Source organism: Pezoporus occidentalis, unplaced genomic scaffold, assembly GCF_034315485.1.
Source record: "Pezoporus occidentalis ecotype Australia unplaced genomic scaffold, CSIRO_AGI_Poc_V1 ctg13, whole genome shotgun sequence".
NCBI classification, from domain to species: Eukaryota; Metazoa; Chordata; class Aves; order Psittaciformes; family Psittacidae; genus Pezoporus; species Pezoporus occidentalis.
In genome coordinates, this window is record NW_026913103.1 from 15,356,892 (window position 1) to 15,383,077 (window position 26,186).

Sequence of the window (26,186 nt, forward strand, 5' to 3'; positions counted from 1 at the left end):
AAATGTTTGGATCAAAGTCTTGCTATTCCTTTCTTCATTCCATTTCATATTATTCTGTGCAATAATATGAAACCCTCAGTGCCTATTATCAGGTTTTCATCATATTTTCAGGAGCAGTAGTTGGTTATCCTTCAGTACTGAATTAGTTAAACTGATCAAATTGTACCTTTCTGGTCCAACATGAAGCTGAGATTTAAAAGTGTCTCTTTTTAGCCAAAATTACTACTGATGCTTGGAATTTAAATTATGGCTTATAATTCCCTAGCTTGAGGGGAAGCAAAGACAAAGGCAGCACATAGGAGAGGTGAGTGTGGCAAACTCATCGATAGCAACACACACTGATAGTAAAACATTGCTTTTCTCTGTTGTTTTTAAGCACTCTGAATATGTGCTCAAAATAACAGATACTAAACTACTCCATAATGAACATATCTACCGCACTCTCCCACCCCCACTTCCCATTTAGGAAATTTGTCTGGCAACTGAAATATTCTGATTAGTTTTAACAGTTTTTGGTATTACTTTCACATCCTTCATTTGAAAGCCAAATATTCTGGATCACTCTTGTATGGCTGGTTAAACAGGGGAACAGAGAGTCAACAACTAGCAGAATTTCTGATCCACTCAAATGACTTAAAATGTTTTTTTTTCTTTAAAATAAGTTACTGGAGTGTTAAAATGAAACAGCCTGCATCTTATTAACAGAAACTGCTATACTACTTGGAGTAATTTGTTCTGTTTGAAGTCACCTGTAATATAACTCTGGTTATACTAAGTACTTCTAATTAAATACTGTAAATATAAATGTAAACATTGTAAATATAAATGTCAATATTTTGTGGCTAAATGTTATTTAAGGAAAGTGGCAATGAGTTCAATGAACAATGATAACTGCTCTGAATGCAGAGGGTAGCTAAGGAGACTTAAGGTAATCTAAGAAATGTCATTGCAACTGTCAATTCTGTGATTACTCAGCTAAAGGTCGACTGCCTGCAGTGATGTCATTGGTGGTAATGACTTGGTGGATGGGGACTGAAACTTCAGGAGTACTCAGGGTGATTTACACGGCTCAAATGTATCCATTCTTAAAAGATTAATTTTATCCTTTTTATTAGTGCTTCACAGACTATGGCACTTTCTTGAGCACCTTTATGAAGTTGAAGGTTGGCACACTAATGATCAGCCTTCCATGTGAAATGACATTCACCTTAGTGAAACAGAAATAAATGGTGTAAGACTAAAATGCTTCAAATATTACTGCACAGTTATATCAAAGAGCAGTTAACGCCAGTTAGTTTTTTTAACAAAAATAGTTATTTACAATTATTTAAACAGTTTAAATATTTAGGTTTATTTAGAAAAATAGTTACTTATTTTTGTACCTGAATTTATTGTGTACAGTATTCCAACATCAAATAATCAAAATACCCCCACTTGTGTCTTCGCTTCATATTAGTGTAAGTTCTGCTGTCTAGGACTAGACTTCAGTTAGAAATATGACTTTAAATCCACAGATTCATTAAAATCCTTTGAATGGTGCCTAATTACAGGTGTTTAGGACTACAGAGTTTATATGACAAATATTTATAGATAATAATATGCAAAAGTGTATTACTTTTGCTGAAAACTATGAATTCACAATAATAAATCTTTTTTGCACATGCTTCAAAAGTAGGAAGCCTTCCAATATGTAATATTATGATCCACGTGACTTGAGATCACACTAATATAAGCAAAATATTTTTCCAGATGTTAAAGCATACCATGTACTAGAGGCTTCATGTTTTTATATAAATCATGATTACGATGCTTCACTTACCCCAGAAACAACTTACTTGAAAAGCTAGAATTCAGTTGAAGAAGTCTTACAGAAGGTTTTAAGGTCCCTGTCTTTTGTATGTTATGTATCAGTAAACCAGGTATCTACAGATCCTTTGCACTGCAGAGATCTAGACCAAAATCACATTTTAGAAATGTATTAACTTGGGGAGGGGAGGAATCCTTTTTTTTGATTGATCTTTTTGCACTGATCCTTTGAATTGAATTTTTAATTGATGGGAAAGAATCAATTAAATCAGACTTATACAGGGGTATCATTTCAGCCTCCAGAGCACACTCCCCCCCACCCCCCCTTGCACTTTATCAAGAGATATAGTAAGATGTAATTAAGCCTATTTAGAAGGCACTCCTTTTATACTGCCCTCTGTGTCTCCCTTCCCTTCACTTTTTTTACAAGCATTTTCAGCTCCCTTTTCCATATGCTCTGCTACCCCCTATGAGAGACTGATTCCTCATTCTCCCATCATCATAAAGGTCTCACTGATGTATGCAAATTATGACCTTCCTAGCTGCTTTGCAAGATTCCTGTCTATCCCTGTGTTCATTCTTTAGCCTCCATAGTAACATTATTAGTATGATCAGAACCAGGGAAAGGACAAATCACTTACTGTCTGCATTTAATGGAGTGCAACCCTTGGGTTCTTATTTTTTTTTTTTTTGATAGTATTACAGAGGTAAGAACAGCTATGGCATGTGATGCCAACAATGTAAACTTGGTAGGGCACAACCCAACACGTTCAGAACTTGCTGAGTCCCAATATCCAATTTATTTTCAAATTATTAACTGAAAAATTGATATTCTCTACTGTGTTAGTGAACTGTAAATACAATGTTTTTGATAAAAATCTCTTGGCAAGAAATCAGTATCCTAACTGAGGATGTTAGTCTTCAAGATGGCATTTGTTCCAAATCTTACAAAAATCTACCAAACTCATGAAAAATATACAGCATATTTCTCATAATAAATCTGCCCTCTTTAGAGTTTAAAGTCAGTTTCAAAGCAGTAATGTAATATTTTGTCAATAATAAAAAATTTTTGAGTGCATTTACAATAATCCTTTTCAACAGCAACAGTTATTCCCAGTAACTTTCTCCTGAACTTTTAGCCCCATAAGGTTAGCATTCAGGAAGCTCAGCTGCTGTCTAACAAACTTAATTAATCAAAAAGTCATTTCCGAGCTGTAACTATGAGTAAAAGTGCTTCAAGTGTGCTAGCAAGCCTACAAGTTAATCAAAATGCTAATGCAGTACAAATTAAAGTTGTGATTAACATTTCACAGTAGCTGCTTAAGTGAATTGATCACACAAATGGGTTAAGCATTACTCATTTCCTCCAGCCCCAGCTGGGAAAAGTTTCGCCATGGGTGGGGGAAGGATTATATATAAGGAGCATCAACTCACCATTAAACTGCCACCAAGATGCTTCCATATACCAGTTCACCAATTATCCACAGCAACCAAAGACCCCACCACCACTGCCACAAAGGTGACTACCCCTTCTCCCCCATATATACCTATAAACCACAAGCTGGAAACAAGTAGTTGCACCCCAAGTTGTCCAGGTACTTTCCCAACAAAGCTCTCCATTGTTGCTTAGTATCTAAAAATGAGCATTAATTTCCAGTATCTGTGTTACAAGTTTTTTGATTATTCTATTATTTCCACCCTCCTGTGGAATAACAGCCATCCAACCATGAAAGCAGCCAATATTTAAGTCAAATTGCAAACATGGTGCTATCACTGGAATATTATCACATACACAAAGAATGTGTGTAGTAGCTCAAGAGATATGGCCTCTGCTCTTCACTTGTTTCTGAATAATCTGCCGCATTCTCAAGTTAATTTGATTCTCTTCCCTTCCTTCAGCAAAGTTGCCCATTTATTTATAGTTACTGATGCACCTCTAAAACAAAGCAATTATCTCTTGCCCTGGGGCACTTCTGGACAAATCTTACGCACACAACTGTAGAAGAGGCCCTTCTTGTAACTCCCACCACTTTGCAGCAAGTGAGCAGCACTCCTGGACTAACAATAGGCAACATGTGAGCTTAAAACACACTTAGGACCTTTAAGAACTTCTCCATTTCCTCACGGCAGGAAAACAATCCAAGTGACACGGCTCCCAGGTCGGTAGTTTTAGTGGCTGTTATGAACTGATGAGGCTTAGGAAGGGTGCAAAGTCCAGAGCTGAGGGACATTCTTGTTCTTTTAGTCCTGGAACTGCAGCTTGAGCACCTGTGCTGTTTGTAGCTGTGCCGATATGGCCAGACAGTACCTTTTGTGTGAGGAGCAGTAGCTACAGCTCCCACCATCAGTCACAAAAGTCTGCAGTTTAGTAGAACGAGCATTTCGTACAGAAGCTAGCTCTTAAAAGACAGCTGGATTGGTTAGCATGTTTTTGTGTAGTATTTGATGACTCTGAACGTGTACCACAAAGACGATTCTCAGAAGCAAAACTGTAGCAAAACCTGCAATTTAAATGACCAGAAACAACTAATTCACTTCAGCTGTTTTAGAACGGGTAACATGGTGTTACACACATTATTGTGCAGCTAAGGAAATGCAGTGCTTAACCCATAGAGTTTATTCTTTCCTGTCAAAATTAGATTCTCCGGAGGAGTAACATGATGGGGAAAGGCAGGCCATCAGTGACAGCGTTACAAGGCTTCCTCATTTCAGGGATGCGCATGCTTCCTCTGCAAACTAGTCTTTATTCTGCAGTTTGGAATCTGGCTTCATGTCCATCTTCTCTCAGTGCACAGCTACCCTATTGAGAGGCGTTTAACACATCCATAGGTAAACACTTCGCCAAGGTTAAGGCTGAGCTCCATGGCAGTCCTGCTCCTGGCAATATTAAAATATTTTTTCAACGATTATACTACAAGTGGAGGCTTGTGGCCAATCCTAATGCAAAGCCAGCAACTGTCACATTATTTCCGAGAAGAGACTGCCCTGCTGAATCTGAGACTGACAGTATTACTGCTTCAATTATCCATTTCAATTAATGCAAATATAGGCGATGGTCTTAGAACAGCAGAGTAAGAACTGCCTGCTGAATACACAGTCACAAAATATAAGGCTTGACAAAAGAAGTAAAAAAGAGATTAGTCTAATTCACATTCTTAAATCAGAGATAGGAAAAAAAGTGGGGTATTGTCTTCACAATAATTCTTATAGTCTAAAAATTATTAGACAAATCATTTAATTAGAATTTTTATTCTTTGATATTCTTCTGCAAGAAGTAAAGAAGCACCATCTTACTGATACCTCTATCGTCTCTCAGTAAAAAACAATGGAGATAGAGTGCTAGGCTTGAAGAGAATATGCAGTCCACTGTAATTGTATTGAGGGTAACAGAGGCAAATAAAAAATAAATGACTTGGCCAAGGTCACACAGGAGGTCATGGCAGATTTTTTGAGCCATGGGAACCTTCTGTGCTTTATCTGTGAGAGCCTGTCACTGATAACAAACTTGTCAGCTTTTGACTTGAGCCTTTCAATGTAGAGCAGGGAGATTCCTTTGGCCTAGTCAATGCCTCAGTGGCCAGATACTAGAGATGGGTGTGGGAGGAGATGGGCATTCACCTTCCAGGAGGTTACATACTGCTTGCTATTTCCTATATTTCTGCAGCAAGAGGGAAAGACTTCTGTATTTCATCCTGGGTGTATAGATACTATAGACACTAAATTTACATTGCTGTAATGAACTCCATCTATAACTAACAAATGCTAACTATATGAAAACTGTAACAGAATATACTTCTCCCATTTTGTATGTTAACAGTTACATTCCTCTACTGAGTCAGCACCATGACTCCTTAAATTCTGTAAAATGCTTATGACATCTATCTTTCATCAAGAGTATCAATGAAGAGAATTCTAACATAAAACTAAAACTTCTAAGATATCTCAGGAAAATAAATTTAGGAGTGGTTGCATACTTTTTTTTTTTAATTAGAAGAGAGTGGAATCTTACCTGAAATCCATCAGCTACATTTATCTCTCTGAAGATATTAACTGTCTGATCATTAACACTATTCAGCCTAAAGCCACTAGAAATGAGAAAGGCCCAGATGTTGGAGGAATGGGAGGGAGGACATAACAGGTGGGATGTAAAAGGAACCATGGGAGAGAAGGCTGATTCAGGTGAAAGAGCACAGAAGAGTGGGTAAGTTTAATAGCCTGTGATGGAAAAAGGCTTGCTTACATATCACTGCTACTGATGGCAAATCTGCTCTGCAGGGGACCTGGGATGGAGGCCTGCTGTACATACCATGATGCAACCACTTGTAAAAGCTCTTAGAAAGATCTTGCTTTCTTGTAACAGAAAAGCAGTGCTTATACCGAAAGTCCATCATTCACAAGCCCGCCAGCAAAAATAACAGTTTATGCGCAGGTCACAATTTTAAGGTTAGCTCTACAACCTTAACAGCTAAAGTACTTTGTAAGTAAATAAACAGAAGTTCAACATAACTCAAAAACCAATTCCCATCTCACTGCTGAATTTTATGTTTGGTGGTGCATGAGCGAGTGTTCACACACAGAGAACATCACCTACCAAATATGTTTTATCAATGGGTCCTTCCATGGTTCAGTTCCTTTTCTCACAACTAACATCTTTTTTTCCACCTCTGTTGACCCAGAGTTCATCAGCAGGTCAGTGCTAAGGAAAAAGGTAACAACCAGTATTGAAAGTGTAACCCTGTCTACTGCTTAGATTCTGGGAACTTTAACCTCCGTTTGGAAAGCGTGACTAATAAGATGGAACAAATATTCTCCCAAGAGATGTAAACCATGCACCAGCTTCAAAATACAAAAATGCTTGCATAGTTTTTTTTTTTCTTTTTTAAAGAGGAAATCCTTTTTTTTCTTTTTTTCCCCCAAGATGGTTATATATGTAACATTATGTAGTAGTCAACAGAAGGCCACAGTGCCAAGGCACAATATGGAATGGTATCCTGAACTCCAGTTTAAAGGAACTGTTTCTTCTGTAACAGCGTTAAAAATACACTTCTTAGCAAACCATGATGAATATTGAGCAAAATAATTACTGAAAGGAATCTTTAATTTACATCTTTTTCCAAATATGTAACTACCTCCCCAAACGCTAATTCCACAAATGTTTAAATGAACCTTAAATAGGTGATTTCTTTGAAACAAAGGTGAATTTTCTAACCAGAGCAAGTGATGTTGTTCTCTGTTAATAACCAAGTATTATGAATAGTAGCTGTTTATACACTGAAGATTTCAGCACCATGATTTTATTGATTTGAAATACTTACAGTAGATTTGCACTCAAGCACTGCTAGTTGCCAAGTTTAAGACTGTGCAGCAATAATATCTGTGGTCTTACTTGCTTCTTACTTTCCTTAAATATAGCTTTGTTTTGTTTGATATTAGTATTACAAGCTTGCCATTTTTGCTAGTGGAAGGTTGAGACTCACCCAAATCACTAAACACTGAACTGCCTGTGGTATTTTGTCTGTTTAGGGCACTGATTAACAATTTCTCTTAGAGTGGTTTTACAAACTGGTAGGCTTGACACGATGTTTACAGTTACCACATTGCAAACAGGCTTCAAACAAGATCAAAGCCTCATTCTGACAGTTGACGTGTAGACCACTGAGGATGCTAATATCTGAGCAAACAAGAACTGTAGGCAGAAAGAATTACTGTCCCTATTTTACACATATTGAACCGAGGAAGATAAAAATAATAGTTTGTGGAAGGTCACCTGATCTTCAAGAACCTGTGAGTGAGTCCTTGTCCTGTTCTGCTAACAGAATATTATTCCTTTCTGATGGAATCACAGGTGTGGCTGTTCTCTGCATCAGCTAGAGCTCATCCTTCCTGCCGTAACTGTAACTGTAACTGTACCTGTACCTGTAACTGTAATTGTAACTGCTTTTCATATATGGCAGCACTCTATTCCAAGCTCCAACTGCTGCTCAGAAATTCTTTTGAGGCATGCAGCTGTGCATGTGATCGCTTGTTACCAGTACTCTCCATGGTCAGTTTAGTTTCTGTGGGCTGTGACTGCAGTACAACTGTAAAAGTCACAAGCCTCCAGACCAAGTTTAAAATCTGGATTTAAAAGCATGCTTTTTTGACTCTGTGGTAATTGGGGAATGGAAGACGTATCATTTCACAAGCTAGAGAAAAATCCTGTGTCTTATCCCAAATCACATTTCAGAACACTTTATTCATGCTTGGTTGTGACTACAGTACTTTCGGGTGCTATAAAAATAAAAGTTCTTGTAGGAGACAGGTTCTTGGTGGTCAGCATAACAATCTGCAGGGAGGGCACCCATACAGGAATGACTAACATACAGTGTTCCATGATAAAGAGAGAAAAAGCTTTGGCATATGAAAGAGGCAAACCCTATGGCAACAGGTGCCTCCAACCAGAGTACCACAGTCTTTTACCGTAACTTCATTTACCTGCAGTTCTGTAAAGCGGGCATCTTTATAGGCATCTAGTTCCTCACTAAACAAAGAGGTATCATACTGTGTGGTACCAGTTCTTGACAAGACTGCAAGAAATCTTCAGATCTGCTATATTCAAAATATTACGACACACTAACAATAAATAGTAAACCAGCAAGAGTTAAATATTGAAATGCATTACTATACCTGACATATTCTAATTGCTTGGTCCAGCACCGTCTTTGTATCAGTTGCATAATCTGGGCAAGGCAGCATGGCATGACTGAAGTGGGCTTGCAGCAGGAGGTGTGTTTTTGTGTGTGAACTGTCAAATGAATGGGGGTTGACTTCAATTGGAAGATGTTTTGCCAGTTCACTGTTCATCTGATCTTCATTGTGTCTCACTGGCAAATCTGTGTACTCCTCAGCATTCTTAAAAAAAATTAAAAAAATTAGCCATTGTAATCAACTTCAGAATAATTATTCCTTACTGACACATTAAAAGTATATGCATTTAATTAAATACGATTTGATTTTAATGTTAAAATAGCAGCATTTTAGTGGTTATAAAGTGTACTTATTTGTTAAAATCACGTGTGTGGGAAAACAATAGGTAGTAAAATATTCACAAATATTCACACAATTATAGGCCTTAATTTTTTTTCACATAGCTGATGAGAGGAGAATAAAAGCAATTAAATACATTCAGTGGATGGACTCAATATTTGAGATGACCGTCTGCCTGATTGGCTCACAAAAATATTGTAAAGTTAGCTATAAAAAAGTCAATAATTCACATTTTCAGTTTTCAGGGTTTCTACTTTTCTGTCTGTACTCAAAACACAGTGGGTTTGAAATTGCTCTGGTAAGGTTCTTTTAAAATGTACTTTCAATATTATGAACAGCCATTGTCTAAGCAACAGATGATCAGTGATCAGAGCAAAGAACAAAATTGTAAGTAGGTGCTGAAAACTATTCTCTGTGCTCCACAGTGGGACTAATACCATTCATGTCAAAATGAAAACTGTCTAAGAGCTTTCTCACTATTGCCAAAAAGAGCTGTAGGCCAACAGCTATTTAAATAATTTATCATTATTTAAATCAAGTAATAAATTATTAATTTATTATTAATTTAAATGTAGTTATGAGTAGCAACATCCATGGGGCTGTGAGGAACAGTCCTAGTAGTCAGAGCAGAGGTGTTCATTCTCGTGCTAGGCAAATCCACTGTCTCTGAAAGACAGAAAATTCAGCAGTAGCACCCTAAGAACTATAATTTAGGCTGAAGAATTAGTTCTGTGACTTAATTGGTAATTTTTTCCTGCACAAAACTCTCTTGTGCATGTATGCCTACATGTTGTTTGGAATGAGAATGATCTTTCTAAAGCATAAAACTTGCAAGTAAAGTAAGAGTTTTACAGTATGTTATATCTTTTCCATCTGTAATTTAAGAGAGTGTATTTCTTTTGTCATAAAGTAAAAAGTAATTTGGGTAGCCCAAAGGGCAATGTCTTTCAAACTATGGGCTTAGCAGAGACCATTAAATTAAAGTGGTCAGGGTTTTACATTCCTCCTAAAGTATAAATTCGTATTATGCATTTTAGTCTTCAATCGCCAGTCAGACTTCCTGCAAATCCATATTAATGAAATATTCACAAAAGGAATCAATGTAGAGTGTGGTAATGAAAATGGCAATTTTAGAACACCTAACAGAGCTACCTAATTGACTTACAAAGTACCGTATCCACTCATTAATAGCCTAACGCATAGAACCTTTTTTGACAATTCCTAAAACCCAGTTACATAGCTGGTTTTCACCCCTTTGAAAACTGACAGTACAAAATTTTCTATTTTCTTTAATGGCACAATGAAACTACACCTAAACTGTGATATACATGTAAAAGTAAGTATTAGACAACTTAAGATTTGGAAAGAAAATCAGAATGTAATTAATTTATTTTATATCTCGACTGCAGATTAGAAGTGAAGATTGACTAAAGACAACTGCTGCTTAATCCTGGATGTCTCTGCTAGATCTCTTGTGAAAACTGTGGTCATTTATTCTCTGAACCTAAGGTCACAATCTTTTTAAGCCCTATAGAAGGCTGCATGTTTGCTTCACTCTTTTTATTTAACTGGCTTCTTCTTCAAAGATATTTTAAAGAATATTTACCAAGGAGATTTTTTACTTAGTTTTGCTTTGCAGTTTAAAGTAGCAGAAAGAAGAAGGATCAGCCAAGTCACTCCAGACCAATTGGTACTCCTGAAAATGCATTTTCCCTAATTCTTCCCCAACACGTTTTATTTACCTCCAAAACACTCCTCTTATTTTAAACAACTTGCCTACTTAATTTCCTGTTTGTGATCATTGACTGTAAGTAAGTGAGGTTCATTTTCTTATCTGCATCGTGTAGGTAATTAAAGGAAATTGAGAATGGGTAGTGAAGCTTTTATACAACTGAGAATGAAGCTGAATGGAGGGCACTGAGGTCAGCAGAGTCCATTATATTTTTATGTGAGAGGCCAGTATGTCTGCCCTGTCCTTGTTTGCTTAGTGTAGGCTGGACAGACTACTAACTGCAAATCTGTTTCTCTGATTTGCCCAGCTGTCCTTGAATAAAGACATCTTCCACTGCAAAACGTTAAATGACAGTGATTGACAACTCTGTGATGAACTGTGCTTGTAACCCCCTGCTACTGTTTTCAGGTTGCACAAGAAAAGACAGAATAAAGAAACATCCTTTGTAATAACCTCAAATGGGCCCTGCTGTTCACTCAATATTTTTTCATTTTAGTATTCCTTTTCATTGTGAATCTCAATCTGTTCTGCAAAGCCTATAGCTTCAACTATTCCACAGAACATGTAATATATTTTAGTTTAGTACACTATGTCTGAATACCATTTTTACTTCCATGGGTGAGGAAACAGATCAAATTACATATCAATCATTAATCTTCATTCTGAAGTCAAGAAACTTAATATAAACTTTAGAGTTAAACCACAAAGCAAGGCTGTTCATTTTTCACTTTCCCTTTTTCTTCTGTTAAATCAGGACTATTGCAGACAATGATAATATGTTTACAAGCAAATAATATGTTTACAAGCGCCTATACCATGAAGCATAACTTGGAGTATACCAGGAGATAACTAGGAATTTTAGTTATGGGTTCTGAATCATGCATTTGGTGGACATATCACATCTCTCTGTTATATAGGTCTGTGATGGACTTTCCCAATAATGTCTATCATTAGAGATTGCTGCATCATTTTGAGAGTGTAAGAAACCTGCAATTCAACCTGTATGTGGTGCAGGGTCATATAGCAAACAGCAACTTGCTTTGCCAGTGAGAAATGTCACACCTAGACCTGCATCAACTTGATAGCTGCGTTTTACAAGGCCAAAGGGCTATTCTGGTAATTCTGTTTCCTGCATAACACTAGCCACAGAATCATCTTAGAATCCTGTCTGCAACATTCCGGATATGCAGTTTGTCATCACCCTTTATCTGAATTGTCAGAAGTGTTCTAAAATTAAACAACTTACTCCATTTTAAAATATACCTTCTGCAGTTTTCTGGTACTATGAGGCATTTGAGGAGTCAGACTGAACTAAAGTTTAAACAAGGTATCCAACATGGTGAGTATTATGATCCACAGTGTCCACAGGGTTAAAAAAAAAATAAAAATCAGATTTTCTTTCTACTCACAAAATGTGTAAATTTGTCTGAAATTACTGATTCATAGTAAGAGCTGAACTATAAACCTATACCACATGCAAACCTTCTAAAATGTTTTAAATCTCTAACTAAATCTTGCCATCTGCCTACAAGAGAGAAGAGGATACGTGTGGAACACAGACGGACACAGATCAAGGTGAGCAACTAAAGTAAACTTGAATATTTTAAGTTCAGTTCAGTCATGGGAACAGTAAAACTTGCAAAGTTAATGAGTTCTAGACTTTAAAGAGCAGTTGATTAATTTGTAACAATGAGGGTCTAAACCAAACCAAAAATAGTTTCTCACATTCCAGAGCTGAGGCAGTAGTCTTTTCTTTAGCAATGCTGTTATTGAAACTTAGAATTGACTGACTACTTGTACGTTCATTTCCTTTCTATAGGTACAGTGAATCCAAACACATGTATTTTCAACTTCAATAAACCTGCAAGGTGTTTTGCTCTCTTTCAAGTTTCCGATGTATTTATATTCAGAAAACAAATAAATGTGGGAAAACATGCTGCTCAGAAAATTGTTATCTGTGTTAAGTGATTCCATTATAAACTCCTATTTTAAGGAATTTATTGGTAGGCTATAAATATATATGCTTTGGTCTCAGTTTTATGGGACATAATTCAAACTTCCAAAGTTTAAAATGTTGAGGGTTTGGTTTTCTTTTTTTTTTTTTTTTACTCTTAGATGTAAAAGCTCTAGGACAACATCCTAGTTAAAGACAGTTATAAACATATTTTACTAGTTACAAGGTTTAAGAACAAACGATGCATGCTTTCAAGATTCATATTATGGACAAAAAGGAATAATATCCCATGTAATTTCTACCAGCTTATGGAAGCCACTATATGACATAGATTGTTAGACCGGAAATTTAGATTGTCTCTTTTAGACAGCAGACACTTGCATGAAGAGTTTCCTCAGCCTGTTTTACACATATAAAAATATACGTTTAATACTTTGCAGAAGTGACATTCCAGACTTTTAGGGCCACCTGGCAGGCTCCACTAAGCAACAGAGCAGGCTGAAGGTTTGTAGAGATCTTGAAGAGTGGCTAGCATGATGCAAAAAAAGAAAAAAATTGACAGGCAAGATTAGAACATATTTACTACACAATACTGTAATTCCTCATGGAGACCATTCTAAATATGCTCATTGACTTCATACAGCATGTAACATCTTTTCCTCTCATAGAATCATAGAATGGTTTGGGTCAGAAGGGACATTCAAAGGTCATCTAGTCCAACTCCCCTGCAATGAGCAAGGACATCTTCAATTGGATCAAACCTCCCAGAACCACATCTGGCCTGGGCTTGAGTGTCTTCAGGGATGGTGCATCCACCACCTCTCTGCGCAACCTGTGCCAGTGTTTTACCACCCTCACTGTAAAGAATTTCTTCCTCACATCCAGCCTGAATCTCCCTTCTTTTAGTTTAAAAGCATTACCCCTCATCCTATGGCCCTGCTAAAAAGTCTATCCCCATCTTTCTCACAGGCCCCTTTTAAGAACTGAAAGGCCACAATAAAGTCTCCCTGAAGCCTTCTCTTCTCCAGGCTGAACAACCTCAACTCTCTCAGCCCTTCCTCTTCAGGGAGGTGCTCTGATCATTTCTGTGGCCCTCCTCCAGAGCAATAGGTCTGTATCTTTCCTACTGAGGACTCCAGAGCTGGACATCCTACTCTAGGTGGGGAGCCATCAGAGCAGAGTAGAGGGGCAGAATCACCTCTCTTGACCTCCTGGCCATGCTCCTTTGGGTGCAGACCAGCATATGATTGGCCTTCTGGGCTCTAAGTGCACATTGCTGGCTCATGTCCAGTCTTTTATTCACCAGTACCCCCTAGTCCATCTCCTCAGGGGTACTCTCAGTCCCTTCATCCCCCAACCTGTATTGATACTGAGGGTTGCCCTGTTAACTGCAAGTGTATGTGGAAATGCAACTGAATGGCATCCAGAATATCAGAGCCAATTCTGCAGTGCAGTTCCTTTCCCATGGGGGCTTTCCCATCACTTCCTTCCAGGGTCAGTAGCTGGAAGGGAGAAAAGGCAGGAAGCAAAGCCCTGTGCCAGCCCCTGTGCTGCAGGACACAGAGGAGACAGAGCTGCAGCTCCTGGGCAGCAGCTGTCTCTGAATGCGGAAAAAGGGGTCCTTCTGGCACCAGTGCTTCTCAGTGGGGACGCTGCCTTCTCTAACTCTCTACTCGAGCTCGGGCAATAGGAAAATGATTTTGCCACTTCTTTTGCAGTACTCTCCACTCTTCTCTACTCCTGGAAAAATGACAGAAGGAAAATGTGTAGGATGGAGAGCAAAATCCAAGGAATAAGGGCTGCTCATTATATTTTTGAAACAAACACTATTTTTTAATGATGTAATTAGTGGTTAATGCATTTTTAGAGATAAAAGATATGCGTCCAAACAAACAAACAAGTATAGAATTAAATTGTAAAGTTAATCCAATTAACTGGGTAGGAGCAAAACAGTGAGGCTGGGCTACCCTGGGCTCTGTCTCTAGATTTAAGATTTACCAGAGTGAGCACTGGAAATTTCCAGTTGAGCATGAGACATTCAAGAGAGAAAGTTAGTAAAGCCCATCAACATGCAATTATGTATAGCTATATATTAAAAAAAAAAATAAAAAAATTATAACCATCTTTCAGGATTTAAAATGGGCACATTTCAGCAATGAGACCTACAAACACAGTTTATAAGAACATACAATTTAAAGTTCTTATAAATCCTTATCAAGGTCTTAGTGATCAGAGAAATCATATATTGTATTCTCAGACTTTAAACAGTTTAAACAGACAACTGTTTGAGTTCTGCTTTTAAATAGCTGCATATGATAAACACCACAAATTTTACAATTGCAGACATCATAAAAAGTACATCCTAGGGCAATGAAACAGTTGAGTGATCACTTAAAAACACCCTGAAGGGTTTAGATTTCACAAGTTCACCTTTTACTTAAAACACCCAAACTACAAACTACTGATGACATTCTTGATGACCAGAGGTCAGGAGTCTGAAAGACCTTTGCCACTGTGAACAGAGCAATAGGAGGTCAGCAATATTAGCTACCAGCAGCAGAGGGTGAGCTGGCAAATCTGGGAACTTCTAAAGTACAAAGTTAAATTACAGACCTCAAAGAAAATGCAAGCATGTTAGCACATGTGAGAGGGAGGATTATATAAAATAACAGTAATTTGACATGGGAAAAAAGTTTTTAGGACTTCTATAATAACTTGGAAATTTATTTCCCTTTTTCTTCCCCCTAAAGCTTCCTAAGCATATCAGAGAGGCTAGGCTTCAGTGTACAGGAAGATACAGCAATAGATAATATAATCATTGTAATTAGTTTACCAAATAGTAAAAAAAATAGAACCATTGTTTCAGAATAATTTCCTCTTTAAATTGCATACTTTACTGAAACATATGAAAACAAGGAATAAATTAATGATGTTAAGTCTTCACTCTCTCAATCTGTATTTCATACAGTTTACGATCACAGTCATAATTCAGTGCTACTTTTTTGCCAATCCTAATAAAAAATCATTCTTACAATATATTTGTTTTTCCATCAAATGTGTAGGTACTTATTAAGCCTGTTCAACCTTCACAGAAGTGGCTTTAGTTCACTCTTAGGTTTTTAAGTTAAAATATTGACTATAAGTAAACCTGTAACACTTGATCAGTTTAAGGAAAAATAAATGCAAAAGAGACTGAAGTAGGACAAAAATAAGAGCAAACATCTGAAACTGGTATAGAATACACATTATTCACATAGAATAAGTTACTTTGATCATAGCAAATAAATATAAATGGAACTGTAAAAATTCCATTTCTAAATTGAATTATAGTGATGTGATTATTACATTTATCACTTGAAATGGTGTATTTGAGATTTTGCCTCTCCAAGATGCCTGACTTTTCCTATTACTTTTCATAAGAATGCTTTGAACCTGCACATTTTGAACGCATTATAATCATCCCCTTTTCTTTTTTTTTTAATTTATCTAAAGACCTAGATGGGGCAGTGACCCACAACTCTTTCCCTGTAATCTCAAGTCAAGGAAAGATTTATAAAACCAACTGGCTTTGGCTGTACTGAAACTAATTGTATTGCACTAATACAGAAAACCTTTTCAGTGCATGAGGTCAGTAATGTGTTAACACGAAACTGGGAAAATCTCTCTTGAGTATACATTCAAAAGTCTTATTGTCATGAGAAATCTACTTCAGTTCCATTTGGACATTTGTCCACATTCTGAAGCTGAGCTTGGCTGAATTAGCTGGCTCAACTACTGATTGAGATGATGATAGCAATAAAAACTGTAATAGCAAATCCTGGCACACAGCTTTCCCCGGGAAAGCGATCAGTCATTTTCTGCCTTTGGCTTTGATCCTCCATTGGGATCTTCCAGTGCAGAGCCCAGACCGAGGGAAGAAGTTAACAGATCTCTGCATTAAGTTAATGCTACTCTACATGGAGACAGAAGTAAGCGCTACTAATTCTTTATGTGAAATGGGGCCCATACATACTGTATATGTTAATGGCAAGCTGCAAAAGCTCTGTGTGTTGAAAACCAGATTTTAGATCTGCTGACCTGTGGCAGCTCCCCTAGCAGGGAGCCACAAATGCACACTGCTGCATTTTTGTACTGGATTAAATTCTGGATCTAGACTACTACGTGATCAGAGACAAAAGGGAATAAAAAGTTCACAGGCGTGAATACCTGTCATCATGTGGTGAAATGACTAGCAGCCTCTGTTCAAGAGAGGCTCGAGCCCAGAATAATAGGAGAACAATATGAACTGGCAGAAATATATGGGAAACTTGGAAGGTGCCTACATGCACAATGTCTTTTCAGCAAGCTGCTACTGGTCTCACTCTGAGACCTTTAAAATGAAAATAGTTTAATTTAATAATAAAAAAATACAACTGTAAGAGGAAGTGACAGCTGCTGCAAGTAAACTTCAGTAAGGGCAGTTCCCTGCTGATAACAACTGGCACATCTCCACTCATTTCAGTGTAACTATGTGGATTAACATTGCCTGAAAATCTGACCCAGTGTTTTGAGAGGTACAAGGTAATGCAGGTATGGAAGACACTGCTAATTACAAGGGTGTGGAAGAAGGGGAATCACTGAGGAAAAAAAAAAGTCAGTAAAAGAAAAAATATTTGAAGTCTACTAAACGAAGAGACAATCTGTCAGTATTTTGGTGTCCTTGGTTTGAGGAAGTTCTAACAACGCTTCTGTCATGAATAACCAGAGTTCTGATACAGTAACATGGCAAAAAAAGTGCCCTTGTGCCACACCTGACTGTAACAGAACATCCTATTACCTGGATGGGATGTACCATGCACTGCTAGGGCAGATATAACCCTTTTTTGGATGGCAAGTGGTAATTTTTCTTGGTGATGTTCACTGCACACAAATTTGTGAGAACATTGTAAACTCAAAGTTCTTATGCAGGCTTATACCATGTCTTTTATTTATAGGTAGAAAGGCATCCATCTAAAGTACACTGTAAGAGCTGTATTAAATAAAATAAAATGGAAAGATAACCAACAATTAAGGGAGTTGCAGATATTTTACTTCTGGTGTAAAGTTTTAAGAACTTCTTTAAAAAGACAAAGAAAACTGAGATTTTCAGTACCAGATGTCTAGGAAGATCCCATTTGGATTTGAGCTACTTAAATTTGCAATCATGTATTTATACATCTAACAGAGCTTCTGTTTCCCCTAGAATCTGAAAATTAACTAGCTTTGTAGCATCTTTCTTGATCTGCCACCCGTGCCCTGAGGATTAGAGACTCCACCTGAGCTTGTTTTACAAGCATAACAGAAAAAATTAATCTCTGCTGGCAGCAATCCCACTGGGATACTGATGAATAATGATATCCCTCTCTTGCTGCCCTCTCAGTCCACTAGAAAAGCCACTCTAACCCAGCAACGTGGAAGCCGCTGAAACCATTCCAGCTGTGGATTAGCAGGCAGTCAAGCATCCATCTGTTCTGTGTGAATCAAGAGAAAGCAAACATACATTCTTATAGCTAAAGAAGTATTAAAAATTAGCATCTTATATGAATGCATATAGTAAATATTAAGACAGTCATATACAAAAGAAAAAATAATTATCTACACCTCATGATATTTACATTGCTTGCTGCCTTAAGCGAATGATAAAACAGTTGCAATTAATCTCATTAACCTACAGAACATTCTGCATTCAATGTTTTAACATGTTTAAGATAAAGTTTCTTTATATTGTATGCATCAGTTCTACCTAATAATATTTTGTGAGTAGGCATGCATTCACACACTAAATAAATATAAGTCAACACAGTAGCATGCCTTCACCTTGACAGAAGCAGCATTTAAGAGACCTGTTATGGGAGGGATTTTAGCCATTTTCTCACCCTCTAAGGTGAAAAGAGTAGCCTTGAGATATATTTTCTTTCTGTAAAATAGTAGTTTGAATAATCTCTGATGGCTTGCCAGTCTTTTCCACTGGAAGACAATAAAAAAAGGCAGTGGGAAATTTGCATGTGGGAAATCCAGTCAAATTGGTGATGTCTGATTTGGCTTTTCCATGGGAAACAGGACAAGGATGTAGTATAAATTAAGGAAAGCTGTATTTGAGCATCATCCCAGATACTTAGAAAAGTGCATAATCTAACAGTTTTCATATAAAATAAATTCAATATTTTGCCATATGCCTGGCCCACATTCATTGAACTGCAGAGGTGAAGAAAATCTGCAACTGTTTGTTCTTTAAAAGAAAGTTTAATATGCTGTACCAAATTTACAAATATACATAGTAACTTTTTTCAGATGCTAAGAAAAGTTTTGGCCTTCTGGTAACAAAAATCTCTCTGCAATTTCTTCTAGCATTATAGGTAGCACACGTTACTTAAATGTGAACTAAAACACTTCGTAAATACTGGGCAAATAATAGAAGAGGCCGATTTCTTAATAATTCATCTGTGATAATATATAACATCAACCCTTAAAATAAAATTCAACCTTCTGAAGCCAGCCAGGTTACATCAGCGAAAATAAACAAAAAGAATGAGACAAAGAAAGAATCTAAATGTAAATAGGAAAATACGAGTATCGGATACTTCATTAAGGACCGATCAGTAATCCTCTTATGTCCTTTTAAGAAAAAATACTATGCTAAAGGAATATGCTGGGTACCAATCTTGCATGATGCAATTATTTCAGACAAACCAATCCTTATTGTGAAATTTCTGTTCCACTCAGAAAACAACATACAAAATGCCATTCTCTGTCTTCACAGTTTTACAAGTCTGAGCAATAACTTCTTTGCTGACAGAGAAAAACATCTGTGTGCCTTTAAACAGTGCTCAGTAAGGCTGAGTTGGTGTCACTAAGTGAACTGAATCCTGTGAAGACAAATTCATCAGCAATATAATTGTAATTGCTATAATTTACAGGACAATAGTATAATTCTATCAAAAGCAAAGCAGTAACTGGAAACCAGTGAAGACAAAAGAACTGCAGGCTGCAGAGGGCCTAAATTTGCCTATCATGCTTTAATTACAAATCAGGAGGCATAAAGTAGTGTCATGGTTTAAACTGCTACTGCTGAACCCAGGACAAGTAGGTAGAACTTGCACCACCTTGATAAAGGCACACTGAGCTTGTAAGAGTGCCTTCTGGAGTACTTCGGGCATGAGAACCCACAGTCATTTATCAAAGCAGCATTGCATTCTATAAAATGCGCAGCTTTACCTTAATAGATGAGGTTTATAATAACACAAACATTATTTCAACAAATATATTGTATATCTGAAAATAGGGCCATATGACATGACTGATGAAAAATGCCTTTTCATTTTCAATATGATTAATTTGCAAAGCATTGGCTGCATGTGCATAGTTTGAAATCTCATATGATGATGGCTACAGTTCTAACTGCAAAGTACGCAGGAAGTAAAAGACTTTTGTGCTAAAACAAACAAACAACAAAGTGTAAGCGGATGAATTGCCTGCAGTTTTAAGCAGTCAGCTAAACCGAGCTTACTATCACTGAACTTTCTTCTAGCATATATATCATGGACAAGCATTGATTTGGTACAGATGGCAGCCAATGTTCACGTGTGTAAGTACAAGACCAGGACAGTAGTCCTATATGCCCCAGCAGATACAAGGTTCCTAGCTCATCAGAACAGTTTTCATTGGCATAAATGAGTGTTTTGCTGCTATAACTGTATCTGTAGCTCTTATGAAAGGAATTTCTTTCCGCATTCTTCTGGCAGAAATGGTTACTGAAGCAGCTGTTTGAAATAGGGATATACCGAGGCTATTGGCTTCCACTGCCACAGCTATACACACTTTCAGATGTTTTTCCCTTGGACCTTGCACTGCAATCAAAGCAGGCTAGAAAAAAAAAAAGAAAGAAAGAAAAAATTAAAGACACTATCTTATTTAAAAGACAACAGTTCTTGTCTTATGGTCTACCTTGTGGAAAACACTTGTTAGAATCCTTCAACTTTAAAATAGGTTTTATTTTAACTTGCCTGAGTTTTGAATCAGATTTTTAAGCTGGTAAGTAATGACAACTGAATTAATGAAGCTGGGTTAAGACCAGAGAGAAAATAAAGGAGATCTGTTAAATCAGAGATTAGAAAGTCATGTGTGTTGGAGATGGGAAGGTTTTACATTTTCTGGTTTTGAACATAATTCTTCCTTATTGATGTCAAAAAAGAGTTATGCTACATTCAGTTAGCTGTCAGTGGTGGGCATTGTCATCTCTTTTTGCCAACTGATTGTGCTTTTCTAGATATGATGCTTTTAAACTAAAATTCAAACAATCATTTGGAAAAAGAAAATAATTGTGTCATGATGTTAGAAAAAAGCTACTATATTCAAGTACTACAGCAACATTCAAAACTGCTCCATCTACTGGGACTAAAGAAAAGTCAAGACAAATTTAATGTATGAGTATTCATATGCATAAGTTCTCTTTCTGCTAAGTACAAGATACTTTGAATATACTGGACATAGATGATGACATTCAGATGCTATTAAAATTCACTGTAGCATTTTGGTTTATTTTCATGAAGCCAAACATAATTTTCAAATTTAAACTTATTTTATAAAACACACTATGATACTATCTAGATGTTTCCAAGCAGGAACTGAATCAGAAATGTTTCAAAATATTAAAATTCAGAGAATATAAGATTTATAAAAATTAAGTAAATGATCCTGGAAATGCCTGTCTTCAGGATGGAATTTATGCACTGAACAGTTCTAGGTAGAAATCATGTTCACATTGTTAAGAATGCACAGTATCTGTGAAATTAAATATGTAAGTGCTTTAAAGGTTAGCATGTAACATAACTGCTTTTCATCTGCAATAAAGTTTACATAATAAATTATTTCTACTCTTGACACTGAAACAAACAAATATAGTCTTGCTCAACTTTTATGCTTTGAAGAAAATCATAGTTGCATCTTTTTTTGTGAATTTAAACTAGAAAAATCACTGATTTAGGAAGAGCGATCTAACTTTTTTTCTGAAATGGCTATAGAACAGAAAATCAATTTTATATAATATCTTAAAAAACCCTAAATCAATGTTTCTGCCCTGGCTTGCAGAGAAAATATTCCACAAAACAGCTCACATTAGCTTGTCCTTGGACTAGTTTTGTAATTGGATGTACCAATGATGATGAACAGAAAGTAAAGCTATAGGTTAAGTCATTAGAATCTCAGAGTACAAATGCCTAACAGGTAATGAAAGACAGATAAAGCATTAACAACTTTACTATTTTGTTACCTATGTATCTGGGATGGAGAGTGCCTGTTTCATGAAACTCGTTCTACGTTTCTGTGATTCCAGCAATGCCAGATATTCTGCTGAGTTCCAAAATATTTAGTCTAATACAAGCCAGTGTAACAAAACTATGCCAATTATCAGATAGAAATATAGGGAGGAGGTATGTGGATACCAAACTTATAAGCCCATGTTTGTATCACAGAAAGATGGATACATATGTCCCACTGTAACACAAATACCATATTGTTCTGTTCTGAAGCTCCCCAGGAAGAAAGGAACCCATCTCCTGCAACCAGTTCACATGAAAGACAGCAGTAGGCACAAGAAAACCAAGCAGTTCTCTCTTGTAGGTAGAATTCAAAACCAGAAATAATGGATAACATGCACATAAAACAAGGGATGAAAGATGGTAATGTTCTCCACTTTACTGTCTGGTATGATCAGATATGACAAAGTATTTGCTCCGTAAGTAAGAATATTAACCAGATAATCAGACAAGTTGAGTAACAAATCACCCAAAATCATAACACTAGTGGACCTAGACATCACAGTCCTGATCAGCCATCAACAGACCTCCTTTCCTCAAGGTACAAATCTGCATTTAATTTTTGAAAACATTTGTTGTGACTGCTACTTTAGTACAGAAAATGACAAAAATGACCCCAAAGTATCAGTTTTGTCTGTTCACTCAACAGTGAATAAGCTCATTTGGGTTACTACTGTCTGAAGCATGGTTAGGAAAGTTTTAAAGAAATCTATGGAAAAGCTCCAAACATTTTCTCTAAGAAAAAACACAGGTCCACTAGTACAAGTCAGTTACAAAAGTAACTGAATCTGAACTTCACCTGCTAACTGCAAACCCAAGAAAAATATCTTGAGCACAGATTTATTACTGAGAGGAAAAGGGAAAACATGAGAGGATTGTACCCTACCTATTCTTATCACTTATTATGGTATACTTCTAACATGACTATGAGGCTGTTCCCATGTGCCATGTTCCTGTTCATGTTACGGATACTTCAACCCCTAAACCATACTGAAAAAGAAAAAACATTTCATCTTGCAAAATGCTGACAGATGATCAAATGAAAAGATAAAGTAAAAACAGAGAAGAGAACAGATACTGGAGAAGACTATGAATGGTCTTAACTTCTAAGTGGAAACAAATCTTGCTATCAACTGACTTATTTGAGAAATCCATGAGCACCAGAAACAGGATGACTCAAAACTACTTTTTCATGAGTTGCAAAGATTCCTTAATAACTCATTGGTGAATGATCCTGAACTCTGAATGCTCCCATCAGCATGGCAAAATATCAGTCTGAAACTCAAATCCCTTAATCAAACTCAGATTTAAAACCCTGAATACAATTATAAATTTCTGAATTCTTGAATGCAATCTTGATTTTTTCCTGGTTTTGTTTTAAAGTAAGTCTTGCTCTTTTCAATGTACACATTGACAATTTAGTAAAAACTTGAATATATCCCATTTCAAATCCACAGGAGCAGTATTTTCTTTGTTACAGTTGTACACTTCTGCCTTCCTTATATGTTCCAGCCAACTTGTAGATGTCTAAAGGTTTCCAGGATTATGAACAATGCAAAAAAAACAAAACAACAAACCAAAGACCTACATGTCACATCTACAAAATCCTGCAAATCTACTTGAGAAATGGTTTGGATGCTTATTCATAAGTAACAGAGTCCAAAATTCAAAACTTTAAAACTGAATGCTTAGCAGAATAATCACGATTATAATCATGTTTTGCAATGATAACAGGCCTTTTTGTTCTACAGCTACAGCGTTCAGTCCCAGCATCATTAAGAGATTCTTCAAATTACTTTTTAAATATCCTTTTCCCTAAGGATTTTCACTTATACCTAATTAGACTACTTACCCCATGCCATGTAATTCCCTATTGCCAAAACTGCTAAATGCTTCAATAAGGAGGAGGGCACCAGTGGAGCAAGGCAGATGTAATGTCATTGGTTAACAATAGAGGTGTGAAGCAACTGCTGTAATTATAAAACTCATTAATTCATAGTGTTTAGGACCAAAAAAAAAAAAAAAAATCCTTGGCAGTTACTGTTGAAGTCTTTTCAACCCTACATCAGACTGAAAAAAACCTCCCTTTCAATTTACACCTTTAACAAGACAGAATAGTAATTCCACTACTAATTATGAAAATCGACATCTGCATAAAAAGTAAGGAAAACCTGTCAGGTATAATGGCATCCAGCGTTCATAAATCCCTTTCATCTTTCAAATTGACACATGGAATATTTTGACCCCTAATCAATTTTATTTTTAGTCTAATTCCTCTTAGGACTCCAAATGGACAACTTCCAAGACTACATATATTTTGGAAAAAAGAAAAAAAGACGTAAAAATAGAATTAAAGCAAGACTAATAATTTTTAAATTTTGCAATCTCTGCCCAACAGTAGGGTCCCATGTTTTGTCTACAACAGAAATATTTGCCATTTACTTTTGTGCTTCATGGATGCAAGCTGTTCAAATAGATGAACATAGAAGCTAGGCCACACTGGCTTCTGCTGCCATCATTCATCTTACATATGCTGCTCACTAGCTTAGCAGCGTCATGAAATGTTCCCCATCTCTGCTAATACTATTTTCAAACTTTCCCCGTCCAAATTTGTGTGGGGGAAAAAAAAAAAATCTGAAGTTTCTAGGTGGAGAAAATTTTCTCTAGGGAAAGGAGATTTTAATGAGATGGCAGCTACAGTAAAGCTGTCACCTTGAAAACTCAACATTATATTATTTAACTTCTGTTCAATAGTGGTTATTTCTTCCTAAAACTCCCAATTACCTTACACAAAGTATATATAGGGATTGTGGTTGATTGCCATTTTGAATTCAGCCAAATACATTGAATTTTATTTCATATAATTTGCAATGTTTTCTAACAACAGGATAAGAGATATTGCAGGGTCAGTGATAGCAATTCCCCTGTTTAGGCTGTATAACACTTTCCATTATAAAAGATTACTGTGACCTTTATTTCTGAGCCATAACACTCCGAATGTTTGCAGCAGGCGATTTAAATTTATCAGAAAGAAAGTCTCTGTACTAGAAAAGTGGCTTTCCTAGTGTCATAAAACACTGATCTGGTTTTGCTGAGATGCAAACTGTTGAATAGCATTGGTTTTATTTTTCTTCTTGTATCTCCCCTCAGGGAAGTTGTGGTGGTATGTCAAAGCAATAGATAGTATAAAAGTAACATATATAAATACTGTAAGATAGGACTCTGTGTTTTGAAGTTTGCACTTGGAAATCAGAATATTACAGAATTTGGGCCACTTGTATGATGTATATAACAGCAACTATCATCATGAATGGGCAGAAATAAATTTTCCTGGATAATATTAAGGAACTTGTTACTTTTAATATGTGTGTACAAGTGAAGTAACACTATTCTGAAAAAGATTTTGCAGATATAATTATTTAAGTACTTAAAAAAATGTAGTAAAACCTAATTCTTTTATGATCAGAATATGCTACTATCATGCTGCATTATACACCGATTCTCCAGATTTGTACCCTAAAATCTGTTGCCTTGTATTGCACTTCTCCATTAAACAGTCACTAGACTCAGTGTATAGCATTATTACAGGTTATGACCTCAGAGATCATCAGGTAGCTGGGAGGAGGAAAAGAAGGCATTTTAGGAAACAGGTCTTCCCCATATGCCTTCTCTGCTTTTTAAAGCTGCTGTATCTTCCAGATTGTCCCAGTCCAAAGTACAAGGTCCTGGTACAGATTTAGGATGTTGATATGCAGTTATTATTCTGGCATTTTAGAATTATACCTAACTTACTTAGAGAAAAACAAATACAAGATTTGTATAGATCCTGAAAACGATAAAGGGACATAAGAGAAAAATACATTTTGATGTATGGTTTAGATAAAACTCTTGAAACAACAAAAATGATTCAGTTGTATTACTCGAAACAAACAAAAAGAAATTGCAGATCATGAAGAAAGGTTTTTCTTAATTTTGGGGTGTTTTTTCATACACTTGTGTCTTTTAAGAGTCATGACTTATGTTTCAGTTCAGAAAATATCAGCACTTACTGTCAGAATTAAGAGCAATTCTTCAATGTTGTTTTCAGGTTTCAACTGATCTTTGAACATTCCAATAGTTGGATGCTTCAAATAGTAATAGGAAGCAATGCGGCCATATGCCAGAGGTTCAATACTGCAATTATCCTGTTGGAAGAGGAATCAAATACACATGGTTCCTACACAATTCAATATAAATGGTTCCTACAAAACTGTAAAATATTTTAAGACTACTTTATAAGAGAGAACAGCAAGAAATGATTTAGCATCATAATTTAGCTGCAACCCCAATTAAGATC

General features: G+C 36.4%; 1 protein-coding gene across 2 annotated transcripts in view; it reads right to left on the minus strand.

The window, feature by feature from the left end:
• ASCC3 (activating signal cointegrator 1 complex subunit 3) overlaps positions 1-26,186 on the minus strand; it is a 280,041-nt gene that overhangs the window by 13,682 nt on the left and 240,173 nt on the right. For both annotated transcript variants that reach the window (XM_062608480.1, XM_062608481.1), the window contains 2 exons: positions 25,900-26,034; positions 8,473-8,697 (listed from right to left, as the gene is read on the minus strand). In XM_062608480.1, coding sequence (XP_062464464.1) covers positions 8,473-8,697; positions 25,900-26,034 — 360 coding nt within the window. The remainder of the gene's footprint in view (positions 1-8,472; positions 8,698-25,899; positions 26,035-26,186) is intronic.